Source organism: Podarcis filfolensis (genome assembly GCF_964270895.1).
Source record: "Podarcis filfolensis genome assembly, chromosome: 8".
Lineage (NCBI taxonomy): Eukaryota > Metazoa > Chordata > Lepidosauria > Squamata > Lacertidae > Podarcis > Podarcis filfolensis.
This window is the reverse complement of record NC_139611.1, coordinates 3,536,002-3,551,984: the sequence shown is the minus strand read 5'-3', so window position 1 is coordinate 3,551,984 and position 15,983 is coordinate 3,536,002. Positions and strand designations below refer to the sequence as shown.

Here is a 15,983-nt window from a genome sequence, read left to right as displayed (position 1 = left end):
CGCTTATGGCCTGCAGGCCACAGTTTAGCCACCTGAGTTGGAAAGTAGCACTTAACTTGGACATGCTTTTGCTAATAGTTATAACTTTCACACAAGAGTTCTAACCATCAAGTAGCATCTCAGAACTTGTGTCTCATTGAGGTATTGCTAACAACAAATGTTTGAATTGATGATGCTTGAAAACTGGAGCATGGTCTTCTGGTTCTCTTCGCTGCAGCAGCTTCATGCTCAGACGCATATGAAATTAGACCAAGAGTTTGACCATAGTATCCTCCTGGACCAACTGCTCAGGATGGATATTGGAGGCCCATTTACAGTGGCTTTGTTCCTACCTGTGTGGCTTAGATCCCGAGAGCAGTATGGGGGGGGGGGTTCAGCTCCCTGGCACATGCGCTGTAGAGTTCCACATTGGCCCCCAGTGTTATTTAATATCTACATAGAGCTATTGAGAGCAGGACTTTTGGAGCTTCTTTGGGAGGAAGGGTGGGATATATCTTTCATTAATAATACTAATGCTGAGTCCTGAAGCACATGCAGCTCTATTTCTCGATAATATCTGAATCGGGAGAGGCTGTGGAAGTCCTGGACACATGCCTGAATGCAGTGATGGACTGAATGAGGGCCAATAAACTAAGTTTGGATCCAGGGAAGATGGAGGCTCTGTGGGTAGGAGGTTCATGTGTCTGTTCTGGTGAGGGCTGCAGGTCCATGGGTTGGGGTGGTACTCCTGGATTACATCCATGTCATTAGAGGCCCAAGCGACCACTGTGCCTAGGAGCAACTTTGGCTATTTCTGAACTGGGGTAGCCTGGCCTCCGCATTCCATGCATTAGTGACCTCAGGACTGGATTATTGCAATGCACTGCATGCGGGGCTGCCCTTAGGCTTGATCCCAAATCTCCAGCTGGTGTAGAATGCAATGGCTAGACTACCAATGGGGGCAAATGGCTGCCAGCATAGAACACCTCTGTTAAAACATCTACACTGGCTGCTCATCTGCTGGGCCGAGTATCAAAGTTCCTGCATTAATATACAAATCCTTCAATACCTTGAGTCCAGGATACCTTAAGGATTGCCTGAGCCCTTATATCCCAGCTCAGTCACTGAGGTGATCCAGAGGAACACTGTTAGTTGTCCCCTGTGTTACAGAGGCCCAGCAGGTCTCAACTAGAAGCTGGGCATTTAGTGTCATCAGAGCCATACTGCAGAAGTGTCTTCCAACAGAAATTAGGTGAGTATCCTTGCCTCCTGGAGTCTCTTGAAGACTTTTTAAAATGCCAACAGGCCTGTTCATCAGTTTAAGCTTTTCAGATCCACCTGCCTTTTTCATGATCATTTGGAATGGTTTTAATAGTATTTTCTTTCTCTTGTAAATTTTGCTCTATGCTGCCCTGCTATGAGCCTATAAATATTTTTTATAAATAAAATCAAACACAAATTGGGGGAAGAGGCATAGCTGTAATAGTTGAGAGTATGAGTGCTTCATGGTTTCCCTCATTCCCTGTCACAATGATCAGTCATCAGGAAGAATCCAAGCAAGTGGTTTGTGGGGCAGGGCTGTGTAGCCCTCCCCTATTTGCTGTATGCTGCTGGCTCCCTGTTCTTTGGCTACAGCCACACATGATCCTGGCAGTGCTGCACAGCCTAGAAGGGAGAGAAGAGAGAAATTAGATCCATACCCAAAAGAGGCAATGCAGACATTCTGTAGTAGATGAAGGTACAGAAGCTACCTGGGAACTTCAGGGTCTCTGCAGTTTCTGTGCTGGGGGCATGTGAAAGCTCTGGTTTAACAGCTCAAAGTGGAATTAGCTTGTGGGAAATGGCTGCATTTATAGACTGCAAGTGCCGCAAAAGCCCAGTCTTATTACACCCTTTCACCAGGACCTCCTGTGCCAATTCCACGCAATATAATTCCAAGCTGTTGTCCTTCAGTGATTATCTTGGTAGCCATTGATAGATGGAAACTTTTGAAACATTGCAGCTAGCTTTGTTTTTCTGTGCGGGGAGGGGTGCTTCACATGTCTACCAGAAAAACACTAAAACATGGAAGCGCACAATAATAGCTTTATATCCATCTATCTGTCTCACAGATGCAAAGAAGAGCCTTTGTCAATGGTTTTTTTCCCTTGTTTCTTAGGGCTTGTCCACACTTGCACTTGTCCCCTTGCCTAGAAAGCATGGGTCCAAGTGGCTTTCCACTTGCCCCACCACTTTCTCCAGGAAAGCCTGCTTTTTAGCACTGAATTGGAACAAATGTCAATCTGTGGAAAAACTGGTTGATGTTTGCTCTGATTCAGTGGTAAAGACTGGGTTTTCCTGGGGGAAAGTAGCAGGGCAAGCAGATGAGCCCTTAGTGAACCAGTCTCAAAGCTTCCTGTTGTCAAAGACCATTAGGGCAAAATTCTGGCATCTGGAGATAGATTCTTCTTTTGGCACATTACAAACCCAAAGAACCAGCACTCCATTCTCACCTTGCATTCCTCAGCAGTGCTCAGGCTGGAGCACCAATAAGTGGGGCCCTGGGCACAGGCAGTAGTTCCTGGGAAAGGCTTCTCAGCCACGCAGGCTCCTAGTTCCTGTTAGCAAGGAAAAAACTTGCAGGGGGTTAGAACAGATGATGGTGTCCCTTCCAAATCTACAATTCTATGAAGAGAAGAGGCAGAGCAGTCCATGCTGCTTGGCACCTTTACTTGACATAATGTGTTCACCTTTGTTGCTAGAAACTTCCTGTTTCAATATAGGGATAGTATCAATTGGGGGCCTCTCTGGGAGATTCTGAGATGGTTAGAATGGCTTGAAAAGGGGTTTTCCCCACTCCCACCTCTTCTTTCTCTATAGCGTCAAGGAGCTATAGAGGACCATCGCCCTGATGTTCTAGCAGCACCCATTTGGCTTTTCATCTTCCTCTTTTGCATTGATTGCTTTACAGGTCATCTTAAACTTTACTATCTGACAACTTCCCATATCTGAATTTGGTTCTGCTGGCTATCACTTAAGAGTACCTGCCAGAAGGGCAATGACCAAATGTCAATACAGTACACAGGAGTAAGCAAGGCATGCTGTACTTGGGGAACTGAAGAACCAACTTCCAGAAAGTTTAGTTATGTTCAGGAGAGCGTCTGCTGTTTAGTTGGGGACTGATCCACGTGTCTTGCTTGTGTCCAGAAGCTGAGTGTCAGCTTGCCACACTTTGAAAATGCTTTCCAAACCCTCTATGCTGTGCTCCTCAACTATAACATCTGAAAATGCTACACCAACAGTGAGCAATGTGAAATTGAACGTTGTTGTTCTCTCAAGGATGATATCCTCGTACCTGGCATGTCCTCTGGGCGCTCCAAGGCTTGGCAAGCAGTAGGAACAACTTTGGCTCATGCTGATCAATGAAGCTTTTGCACTACAAAACAGGAGGAAGAGAAGTAAATATTGAGCCACTGCTCATCTGGCCTCTTTGGCTTGGCCACCTGTGCACAGAGGGTGTTAGTGGAGTATTGGGACTGGCTATTTCACTATCTATTGTCCATGGGCTGGTACAAGTGAAGCTGGGTACAAATAGAAAATAGGAATCATCCCTCTCTCCACTGTTTAATAATAACAACCACAACAACATTGAGACAGTCTTATGATTGCCCCCATTCCTTGCTCCTATCATGTCTTTCTCATGGGCAGGGCTAGTTAATATGGTATCCAGATGTTGGGCTGCAACTCCCATTATCCCTGATAATTGGCCATTCTGGCTGCTATTGATGAGTCTTAAAAAATCCAGAGGGCACCAGGTTGGGTAAGGCTGTTTTATAAGTGGCAGTAATTATTCAGTCTCCTAGATGTTTACAGTGATAGGAGTTGTAGTCCAAACCATCTGCAGGGCATCAGGTTGAGGAAGGCTGATGTAATTGTGAAGAGTCCCCAAGTAGAATTTTGGGAAGCTGTGATTTTGTCCTTACTCTCTCGCTGCCTGTTATGCATTGGGCTGCTTCCCAGCATATCTATGGAAGACCACCATCTTTCAAATCCCTCAAAACTCACCTCTCTCACAACTTCTTAGCCTCCCCATGTCCTGCTGAAACCGAAGACTAACTGAACTGACACATTTAGTTCTGTCTCCCATCTGACAAACCCAGTGAGGTGCTCTCCAGATATCGTTAGACTACAATTCCTAGTGTGGTATAATCGTTTTAGAGTGTTGGTCTAGAATCTAGGAGACCAGGGTTCAAATCCCCACTCAGCCATGAAGCTCACTGGGTAACCTTGAGCCACTCATAACCTAACCAACCTCACCTGGTTGTTGTGAGGCAACTGTGGGAAGGAGAACTATGTATTCTACCTTGAGCTCCTTGGAGGAAAGCTGGGATATAAATATAATAAATAAATAAAAAGACTCATCATCATCATCATCCCCAACCAGCATAGCCAATGGTTAGGGATGATGGGAGTTGTAGTCTAATAACTGTTGGAAGACACCAGACTATGAGCTTAAGAAAGGCAGCTACTGCCTGGGTCCCCGTTTGTGATTGTGACACGGGGCAAGCCACACACTCATTCCCTGCTGCATCAGTCGGGAAGAAGCAGCGGCATAAAGGGGTGTGGTGAGGGTCCTGGGCCTCTTCCTCCAGCTAGGAGGACAAGGAAGGCCTTGCAGTGTTCATCTCATGCCATGTTTGTATGGGAACTGGCCTTTGCATATTGTTAACAATCCTTGAAGAAGGCTTTTTGCTCTTTAGGGTAACCCACCTCTTCCCAGCTCCGAAAAGTGTTGCTGCAGGCTGCCAACAGAGCTGCTTCCATTTCAGCCCTGCTGCTGTTGGGCTTGAGGGTTGCCTTCACCTGGGTCTTGAGAGCCAGGCAGGCTTGGCAGCGGTCAGCTGGGCCAGGGAGTGACAGTGGAGGGGTCTCTGCAAGGGGGAAAAGCACAAAGAGGCAGGGCTATGGAGCAGTGCGGTGTTTTGCGCGTGTGCACACGCACACACGAAGGCTTTACACTTTCCCAGCTACCCACTGCCTTCAGTTGGATCTCAGTCTAAGCAGCCAACTTTCTATAGCAAGTTGTGACCTAGGGTGTGATCACATTACCACCTCGGAGGGCAATGAAGTTCCACATTCAACCCAAAGCTGTTGGATTCATTAGTGTCTGATTCACTTCTGTTTGTGTACACACCAAGGGGATTCGACAGGGGTGGGAATGTCTTTACCTTAGCTGTAGGCAAATTAGGAACAGCTTAAGGACTTAAATCAGTGCAATTAGTGCAATTGCACTGGGGGAGGAGATGATGCTCTACCTTGCACCCCTGGCAATGAGATGTATTGGTGCCCCCACCCACATCCCTTGTCCCCTTGGCAAGGAGATGTTGGCCGCTCAGAGAAGCAGAGAAGTGCACATGGGTGGGAGGGCTCCTAGCCACTCTCAGCCGCCTCCCTGGGCCTGCATCATTGGCAAGGGCCAACCTAGCCAACCCCTAGGTAAGCCTCTGCATCTGTCAAACAGTGGGAGAATACAGGCAAAGTGTCAAAGGATGCTGTTTGCACAGCTGGACTGACAGACAAGCATGCCACCCAATCAAATGCTTGTTCAAACTGGCGGACCCCCACCCTCCACAACCTCCTCTTCCAGCACCTTCTGGGGAAAATTAGTGAAGTGCGCTGCAGCCAAGTGCACCCCAACTTTGGTGCATGCCTACCTGCAGGGAGCTTGCTCATTTTTGCCATCTGCAGTAGGAGGCAGCAGTTAGTGAAAATGAATGGGAGGGAGGCAAAGGGTGTCCACATTACCGCCTTAAAGGATAGCAAAGTCCCCCCCCCCATGTTTCACAGCTCTCCCCCTCCTCCAGCTGTCCACATCAGCAGGGCCTCCTTCTGTTTCTGTACACAGAAGATGTACACAGGGAGAGGATGTCTTTACTGTTTGCATAGGGGGTCACACCTTGGCTAGAGACGAATTAGGAATGTTTTAAGGACTCTGAAGTGTGCAGCTGATTTGAGAAGTAATGCATCAAACTGGCAAAGTACAGGTTACTCCTGCATTTTGGAAAAGATACTGCGAACACGGATTAAAAACCCAGTACTGGGAATGCAGAGAATGCACAGGAAACAGGAGTGTGGACAGAGCCAGCCTCTGCTTTCTAAAAACTCTTTGTTGTTCCCAGAATTGTATGCAAAGCCGGTTTGCCCATTGTAGAGAATAGCTGGGCTTGCGTACCAATTGCCATTCCATTGCTAGGGCGTCTCCAGGCTGTCACTATTGGGGGGAGGGATTCAAGGGCATATGGGGAAAATCTAGTTTGGCAGTATTAAAGTGAATAAAAACTATCATCCTAGTACAAGTCTACTTGGGAAAGAAAAAAATACAGACTTTTTGCAATTGGGTAAGTGACATGGTAATGTCTTGAAAAGTGTGGAATAACGCAATGGTTAATGGGAAGATGTGCAAACATCACACAAACCGATCAGGATGGAGGTTCAGTGAAGACCAGGCAGAATCTTAAGTTCTGGCTTCTGCTGGTTTAGCTTAATCTAGGCCTTAGTGTGAAGCAGGGCCAGTGAGAGGTGTGGCCTAGAGAGAGTTTTGAGGGCCACATATTTGGCCCCTGGTCCTGATTTTCTGACCCCTTGACTTAGCCTGATGTGGCCTGTGGAGGAGCAGAGGTGAGTATGTGGCCAGGCTGCTTCTTGTTCTGGATGGCAAGGTGCTACACACAGAACCAGCCAAAATGATGGAAACTGTCCAGAAATTTCTCAGAGTGACAAACATCATAGATTACCACAAAACACTAGTGTTTGATCCCAAAACACCACCTAGCCCACCAAGGTTTCAAGTTGTCTGTACCTGGGCCACAGTTTTCTTCTGTGGCACACATGAGCATCATCCCGCAGATCAGGTTTGGCCCCAACTTGCCCAGAACCGCGTCTACAATGGTCACAGTGTATTTCTCCATCAAGCACTGGCACATCCCAGCAGCAGCTCCTGGTGCAAAGCGGCAGAGCTGGGCCATGGATTTGCCAATAGCTTCCTAAGGAAGAAGACAAAGGACTTTGGGTGAAGTTAATGGCCTGCCCTGAGTCTGAATCCAGACTCAGAGACATCATTCTCAACTTGAAAGCTGCCGCCTGCCTTGCAGTTTAGGACACATGATGGTGGAACCAAGGAAGATGCCAAGAATCATCACAAGGTTTTATTCATAGGGCCAGTTAGGGTTGTGGGGGGCCAGTGGCCTCAAGCTCAAAGGGCCCCCCCAATTTAGACAATTTTTGGCATTCAGTTGGTTTCACAGCTGTTCATCATATCAAATTGTGACACGCTCTCTCATCTTAGAACTGCAAATTTAAGTAAGCAAATCAGAGATGTGTTTTTTCCCTGACATAGATTTTGCCATATACTTAATATCAGCTGTGAGCAGTGCTTTCCTGGGAGTACTATAAGGGTACACAGCACTGGCACCTCTCCCCACCATGTTACAAGCGTGGCACTCACCGTAACAGTACTGGCACCTTTGTTCCAGAAAAAAAAGCACTGACTGTAACATTGCATGAAAGCAGGATTTCCCCTCAATAATTAGATAGAAATAATGTGGAAATAAAAAGCATTCAAATAATAACTCACACTGTCCTATTTTATTTTCATGTCATCATTTTTTCATGGCTTTGTTCATTCTGGATAAAGGCTTCAAAAGCCAGAAAGTGGCCTGGGAGGGCCTCTTTACAGGATGTGCATAGAATTTATTAGTCTGGCTGGATCAAAGGTCCATCTAGTTCAGATTCCCCACAGTGGTGCCTTTGGGAAGCCAGCAACTAGTTACTGATTGATATACTAAAAGCCAACTACTGCATGGACTTTTCTATGTCACTTTTAAAGGAATCTAAATCGGTGGCCTTCACCACATATTTTGGCTATTATGTGAGAGGACTCCTTCCTTTCCACTTTCCCCACATTTTGCCAGCTCAGTTTTGGCTAAGTTGCCACAAAAGAGGCTGAAAGTTGAAAAGACAAAGACCTGCCCAGTCCACTCATCCCTGGAGCTTCTATTCCACCTTTTCTATCAATTAAACTTTTAGCCTCCTGAGCTTTGGTTGCAGACACTTTCACAACCTTAATGCTGAGGTCCAGAAACATTTAATAAATAAATAAATAGAATAACAATTTAGAGTCTCGTGATGTTGCATTCTGGACCAGAGTTTGGAAGTGTAAAGCAGCCTTCTTCAGATGTTTCAGACCAAAATGTCCATCAGACCCAGTATGACAGGACTCTTCTGTCTGGGGCTGATGGGCATCGTGTTGGAGAAGGCTGAATTAAGGCACAAAGAAAGGAGAATACGATACCTTGGGGAGGCTGGATTCAATCCGGCCTACAAGGTTCTTGCACAGCCAACACTGAGGCAAAACATAACGCCAGGGCCAAGGGAAGAGCAGCTCCTCCTTGGGATTATCCTGGGAAAAGAAATAGGAATAAGTCGTGTAGGCACAGAAATTAATCAAAGGTGCAACAGAGCAGATCTCATTTTGGGAAGATTAACGCCCTGTTCTTACTGGAGCATAAATGTTCCAGCTTCAGCTGCTTCATTGCACCCACTTGAGGAGCCTCATAGCCCTGCCTTCAAATACGCTATGCCTGTTATGGTGCACTCCCCCCCCCCAGCTTTGCCATTTATGTACCATAAAAGCCTAGGGCTTGCTGATCAGAAGGTCAGCGGTTCGAATCCCCGTGACGGGGTGAGCTCCCGTTGCTCGTTCCCTGCTCCTGCCCACCTACCAGATCAAAAGCATGTCAAAGTCCAAGTAGATAAATGGGTACCGCTCCGGCGCGAAGGTAAACGGCGTTTCTGTCTGCTGCTCTGGTTTGCCAGACGTGGCTTAGTCATGCTGGCCACATGTACGCCGGCTCCCTTGGCCAATAAAGCGAGATGAGCGCCACAACCCCAGAGTTGGCCACGACTGGACCTAATGGTCAGGGGTCCCTTTACCTAGGTCTATTGATTCTCCCACGGACCCACCCACTGGACTCTTTCTCTGTCCATTCTCCCCTACCCTTACCTCATTCCTCTTCCTTTCTACCTCTGCCCTCCTGCATTGCCCACTGCAGTGCAGCTGTAACTGGGTGATTAGCATATTTTTAGTGGTATTTGTTGCCTTATAATGGTTTCAGAGTGGCTCTATATATGCTCTTGTGCACCACCCTGTGAAAAGGTTTTTCTAAAAGGCAGGATATAAATGTTTAAATAAATACATTTATCTTATTTATTTATTACATTTATGAAGCACATTTTTTTCCAAGAAGCCCAAAGTGCTCCTCAATCCCCATGACAACCCCATGGAGTAAGTTAGGCAGTCACTGGCCCAACCTCAGTGAATGTCATGGCTGAATAGGGATTTTTGCCCTGGTTTTCCAGGTCCTAGTCTGACACTCTTTAGCCACTAGAACACACTGGCTCTCTTTTGAAACCATTATAATTTTATTTTGATGGGAAAGTAGAATGAAGTAGGATGCAGTATGCTTTCCTAGACAACTGCTTAGATCAGCCTTCTCTAACCCAAAACACTCCAGATGTTTGTGGGTTGTACTGTCAAACATATGGAGGTTACCAAGTTGTGGAAGGCTGGCTTAGGGGTTTATACAATTTTATTTCACTGGACTGGAGTTCATGTCATCAGAAGGGGTTCTCCTTACCTGGGTCTTGTTGTTGGGCATAATAAAAGCTTTGCCTTGCAGTAGCTGGATCTGTTCTGCCATCTTTTGAACCAGCAGACCAAAGATGTCCTTGCTCTCCAGTGGGTCAGACTGGCAGAGGCCAAACTTTGCACATACAGCATCGGGTTGCTGAAGGGCAGAAGGGATAAGGCATGAGAAAGGAATGATCCCTCTCCAGTTGCCCTAATCTGAAAGGCAAGGCAGAGGCATGCCCGCCAAGTGGCCTGGACAGTCCCAGAATTACAAAAGACACCCCAGCTTCTGATTTGAACCTGGAATGTCCCTATTTCTCCCACTGGCTGCCGCGAAGGAGCATCCTGTTGCCTCTCCATGGCTACCGCTGCCAGATTCCCCCCCCCCTTGGGCAGCTTGTAGCAGCTGCTGGACTGCAGGTGAGGAAGAGAGGCTGCCACCTGTGAGGGAAACCCCCCCCCCATGACACACCAGCTCTGAGGTTCAGGCAGAGCACAGGGCTGCCCTGGGCAGGAAGAAAGGGGGAGATGAGCAGTGTGAAAAGAAGCCTTGAGGTTTTTAAAAAAATGATTCCAGCATCCACATCTAATCTTGCCTCTTTCTAAAATATATTTATTATTTATTTTTAAATACATTTATTGGTGTGCGTGCTTCTTTTCATAAAACAAATTTTCTGATAGAAATTTGATTTGCGGGGGGGGGGACACAAAAATGGGGAGGTCATTTGGGGGGGGGAGTGAGAAATGTTCCTATTTTAATCTGAGGAATGCTGGAGGGTATGAAGAGGCCCTGGGGAAGTTTTCCTGCACAAGCCCCATTGTAATGTGCAAGAACTTCCCAGTGGAATGGACCAGATGAGCCTGTCAGCTGCTTGGCTGCCCTTTCAGGGCATCCAAAACCAACTACCTCATGACAGAGCAGCCTCTGCTTTCCCTCCCTTGCCCTCCCTCCACACAACAGCCACTGTGTTGTTTGTTGTGGAGAAATTATTTGCCATTGATGTGTGTGGGGAAAGGGCCACTTACAATCTGTCCTTCTAAGGCAGTGATGAATAGAGAATAGTAGGTATCCACAAGCTCCTGGCATCTTGGGATTAAGGTCTGAAGTGAAAAAGCCGCACATTCGTGTTTCAAGTAGTTCTGGATGGCCTTCTGTGTGGGAACAGCAATGTTTAGAGAGTAGAGGGGAGAACATAGGACAATTTCTGGGTGCCAAGATCCAAGTTTAGGGGAAGTACTTTTTGGGGAGAGAACCCTGGCAGATACTTTAAACATGCAGCAAAGTAAAGTGTGGAAATACAGGCTGTAACACCTTTAAAATGTGCCCCTCCGCATGAGTTCCAACATGTCCCCTTAAAATGTTTCTTTTCCTTGTTTCCCCAGCATAGGAAAAAGACCACATTTTGTAAGTTAAACAATGGTTTACTTACAAATTCTCCATAGGTGAGAGTCATGTGCTTCAGAAATAGTTTTACAGGGAGTAAAACTTTGCCTAGTGGTGAAAGTGGTGAAAGTTCCAACAGGAATTCAAGAGTAGCTCTTGACCGCCATGTGGGTGAGCTGAAGCAATCAAGTACACTGAAGAACAAAGTTCCTCCCAAGGTGGTGAGAAGTGGACATAGCTAAGCCTGGCAGTATAGCTTACACTATGGTATTAACCTCTTCATATATTAAATAGACATGCATGTTTGTTATATGAGGCTGGCTATCCCACACGAGCCTAGGGCTTGCCGATCAGAAGGTCGGCGGTTCGAATCCCCGCAACGGGGTGAGCTCCCATTCCTTGGTCCCTGCCAACCTAGCAGTTTGAAAGCACGTCAAAGTGCAAGTAGATAAATAGGTACCGCTCCAGTGGGAAGGTAAACGGCGTTTCTGTGCGCTGCTCTGGTTCGCCAGAAAGTGGCTTAGTCATGCTGGCCACATGACCCAGAAGCTGTATGTCAGCTCCCTCGGCCAATAAAGCAAGATGAGCACCGCAACCCCAGAGTCGGTCATGACTGGACCTAATGGTCAGGGGTCCCTTTACCTTTACCCTACACATAGGAAAAGCCTGCTGGGTCAGGCCAATGGTCCACCTAGTCCAGCATTCTGTTCATAGCTGTCAACTTTTCCCTTTTCTTGCAAGGAATCCTATTTGGAATAAGGGAATTTCCCTTTAAAAGGGGGAAACGTTGACAGCTATGATTCTGTTCTCTTCTTTTAAAGCCATCCAAGTTGGTGGCCATCACTGCCTCCTGTGGGAGCAAGTTCCATAATTTAACTGTGTGTTGTGTGAAGAACTTTATTTCATCCAACACTCAGTGTCACTGGATGTTTCTAAGTTCTAGTGTCTGGGAGCTATTTGGGCAAGACAGAGATCTCTGTCCAGCTGTCTCTCACAATGCCTGCCTCTCCTGGGACTAGTCATACAATCAGCTTAGCTAAGGACATCAGAAGACCCCCAAGGAAGCCCTTTCTAGTCCAACAGCCCGTTTGCATAGTAGCCAACCAGACATCACAAGCAAGGCCTGAGTCTAATGGCCCTCTTCCTGCTGGTCTGTCCTCTTTAACAGCACCACCCGACACATGTTCACTCATAAGTAAGAACCACTGAATTTAGTGACACTTACTCCCAGGTAGATGAATGAGTATGTAGGGTTTCAGCCTGAAACCCACATGTTGTAGACTGCAGATGCATAATGGGTTATTTTTATTTACAGGATTCTCCAAGGGAAATCTGGGTTAAACGTCAACAAAAGGTACAGACTAAATGCTGCTGCAAAAAGAGAGAGACAACAACCTTGTGGGCAGCAGCAGCAGCAGCAGCACTAATTTCACACATTCCAGCTACCTGAGTTACCTTAAAGGTTGACTCCTTGGCCATGCGAACAAGGATGGTAACAATCTCTTTGCAGTCTGCACATGTGTCTTCCTGGAGGAAAAATTAAGGAAATGAGGGCAACCTGAAAATGCAGCTGTCACAAAACCCTGGGTCACCGGCAGAAAGTGGGCAGGCAACCACTGGGCTTCTTGACACAGCAACCCAATATGCCAAAGACAGAGACAGTGCAGTTTTCCCCAACTAACCCCACCCCAAGTTTTAACTTCCTGCACTGAAGTCAAGTCAGAGGAGGGAGAGAGAGAGAGAGAGAACAGCAGCTACTCACTTGGGTGGCACTGTTCCATCCAGCCTGCATGCAGTGTTCCCAGGCACCACACTGGATGGCCGTCACGAGGTTCTTGCACCAATACGTAGGACCTTTGGCACATCCATCCTCAATGGAAATCTTGCCAGCCAGCGCTGGAAAAGGGCAGAGAAGGACAGGCCCTTGTGAGCAGCAGCATCATGTGGGCAGAATAATATTGTTATATAGGTTTGGTGGGAAGTGGTGTGGAAGTCAGTCTGGAATCTGGATGACACACGTGATCCTTTCCAAACCTGTGATCCGGTATATGTGAGGTTAGAATACACCTGTCATCTGCATCTTAAAGGGTGAGCGCTATTGCCTTAGAGACAAACGAGGAGCCCTTTCCCCACCTCACCTGACTGGATGATACATCATCCTAGGATGTAGAATAACAGGCCACGGGAGGGCTGTGTATGTGAGAGCTGGGCTGATTTGGGAAACTGGAAAGATGGAGAAATGTCTTGCTCTGTGCTGGACTTGGGGCTCCCCTGGAAACCTGATGGGGAAGCAAATCTGCTGAGGTGTTAATGCTGTAAACCCTTCCATCCAATGCTCAGGTAAAGGTAAAAGACCCCTGGACAGTTCAGTCCAGTTAAAGGCGACTATGGGGTGTGGTGCTCATCTAGCTTCAGGCCGAAGGAGCCAGCGTTTGTCCACAGACTGTATACTTGAAAATAAAACCATATATCCTAAAGAAACCACCGTCTCTGTTGACCATTCCAAGGAATCTGAACCCTGGATAAGAACAGGAACTCCCGAAGTCTTTTTCTGCTCAAGGAATAGGGTACACACGACAATGCTCATCTTAAAGTCAAGTCTCTGAGTCGTAGACCACAGGAAGCAGTGCAATGAAATCTCAGTTGACGCACTTGAAAAGCCAGGGAGGGAAACAATCTCAGTTTTTCCAGTGTTTGCAGCTCAGGCTCTCCTGGACTAATTTTCCTCAGCCACACGATGAGGAGGGGCATCAGGGTATGGTTGAGAAATTTTACCACTTAGGTTGTTTACTCAGGTTTGTCCAATATTTGGAGTGGAAGCAAAAGAGGCTGCCTGGTTTGCAAGCCAGCTTTGTGGTCAGAGAATCTCTGTGGTCAGAGATTCTTTGGGACTCCTAGAGCAGGAGAAGGCAACAGACCTGGCCCTCACCAGGCTTCAGAGGATGTGGACTCAATCCTACCAGTTGCTCTTACCTTGCCTTCTGTTGCACTCTTTTTTCTTCCATTTTAATCCCTCCTTTCCTCCAAGGAGCTCAGGGTAGCAGTGCCTGCATCTCCCCCACTCAACAATTTTGTCTGATAGATTAGCCTGAGCAAGTGTGACCGGCTCATGGCTTAACTGGCTCTGTGAGGATTTGAATCTGTGTCTTTCTCCAGTCCTAGCCCAACACTCTTAACTATTACAACATGCTGTCTTTCTAGAGAGGGAGGTAATTCAGTGAGGAGTAAGCTGGATTCTTTATGGCTGGAGCTACTGGGTTTTATCAGGAACCAGGCTCAGCCCCCACCCAGTGAAGGCTAAACCTGCCCTGTGGGTGACTTGCCTCTGTTGTCTGGTATTAGGAATATAGGAAGCTACCTTATCTTGATTCAGAACATCAGCTCATCTAGCTCAGTTATCTATAAAGGTAAAGGGACCCCTGACCATTAGGTCCAGTCGTGGCCGACTCTGGGGTTGCGGCGCTCATCTCACTTTATTGGCCGAGGGAGCCGGCGTACAGGTCATGTGGCCAGCATGACTAAGCTGCTTCTGGCGAACCAGAGCAGCGCATGGAAACGCTGTTTACCTTCCCACCGGAGCGGTACCTATTTATCTACTTGCACTTTGATGTGCTTTCGAACTGCTAGGTTGGCAACGGGAGCTCACCACATCGCGGGGATTCGAACTGCCAACCTTCTGATCGGCAAGTCCTAGGCTCTGTGGTTTAACCCACAGTGCCACCCGCGTCCCCAGTTATCTATACTGACCAGTAATACCAGAGTATTTGTTTGCCCTCCTAAATTAAAGATTGTTATCATCTACTCTTGCTGTCTGCTTATTTTGGGTCCTTTTATTTTTAACTGGGGTTTTTTTACCTATATTTTGATAAATTTATTATATATACTGTTTTATTGCTAATTTTTGCATATTTTATACTATTGGAAGCAATTCACTTAGATTTTTTTTTAATTGTTGTTGTTGTTGTTTAGTCGTTTAGTCGTGTCCGACTCTTTGTGACCCCATGGATCTTTTAAATTTAAGTGACATTAATACATTGACATGAATAAATGATAAAAAATTAAAGAACACTATGCAAACCAATGGAGGTAGTGCACACCAAGCATGACTAGTAGCCATTGATATCCCCCATGAATTTGCCTAATCCTCCTTTAAAGCCACTAAGTTAGTGGTGATCACTGCCTCCTGTGTGAGTACCAGTGCGGTGCGTGAATAAGTTACTTATTTTATCTGTCCTGAATCTTCCAACATTCTATTTGAAGTTCCTAATGGCTGTGGGAAAAAGTATGCCCCACCCTCCTCCTGCCCCTTCCCCAGTGCTTACCAGCAGGACCTCCACAGAGCAGAGTGACGAGAAGCAGGTGCCACATGGTTGTGCTGTGTAAAGACCCCTGAATACGATTCTCTTTTATAGTTCTGGTGTAGAAGGAGGGGCTTGTGTGGCACCAGTGGAGAAGATCTGTGGAGATCTTGCCCAGCTGAAAGCATCATGTTACTGATACATCTACAGTTTCACTGACGCTCAAGCTTTGCTTCCTGTTGGGCATGTAGCCCCTCAGTTCTGAGATGTGGTGAGGAACTACAGTTACAGGTACTTTGTGTTTGAGAATTCCCATGTAACTCTGCTACAGTGGAGGCCCTGGTCGGTGGCATAACATGAAGATACAGCCCTGAATTAGTTGGCACATATTATTCAGTTCCAAATTACAGCCCATTCCTGCAACCATTCCAGTCCTAGGGACCCTTCAACTCTTCTATTCTGGTCTCCACACGAGCTGGTTAGTCTGGAATGGGCATAGTGTCTTCTTTGTTTTTACAGAACATTTCTCTGTCTCTCCTTCCTCTCAGGACTTTAAAAAATTGCTGGGAAATATTATTATGATTGTTGTTGTTGCTGAATTTATTTACCACCCTTTATCCGCAGATATAGTCAGAAAATTTGACTTTTACATGCA

At 46.7% G+C, this 15,983-nt stretch overlaps 1 protein-coding gene across 2 annotated transcripts; it reads right to left on the bottom strand.

Moving 5' to 3' along the window:
* Positions 1 to 1,438: 1,438 nt before the first annotated feature.
* SFTPB (surfactant protein B) lies at positions 1,439 to 15,522 on the bottom strand. Of its 2 annotated transcripts, none has more exons than XM_083629558.1 (11): positions 15,353 to 15,522; positions 12,793 to 12,926; positions 12,486 to 12,557; positions 10,673 to 10,798; positions 9,654 to 9,803; positions 8,309 to 8,416; positions 6,818 to 7,001; positions 4,729 to 4,889; positions 3,314 to 3,394; positions 2,472 to 2,576; positions 1,439 to 1,644 (listed from the first exon to the last, which is right to left on the bottom strand). In XM_083629558.1, exons 1-11 carry the CDS (start codon positions 15,396 to 15,398, stop codon positions 1,609 to 1,611), a joined length of 1,203 nt encoding a protein of 400 aa, XP_083485684.1. In that variant the 5' UTR covers positions 15,399 to 15,522; the 3' UTR covers positions 1,439 to 1,608. The 2 variants fall into 2 exon arrangements, with proteins under 2 accessions (XP_083485684.1, XP_083485685.1); XM_083629559.1 differs by having other exon boundaries at positions 10,673 to 11,351; positions 11,673 to 12,557; positions 15,353 to 15,411.
* Between the last annotated feature and the right edge of the window lie 461 nt (positions 15,523 to 15,983).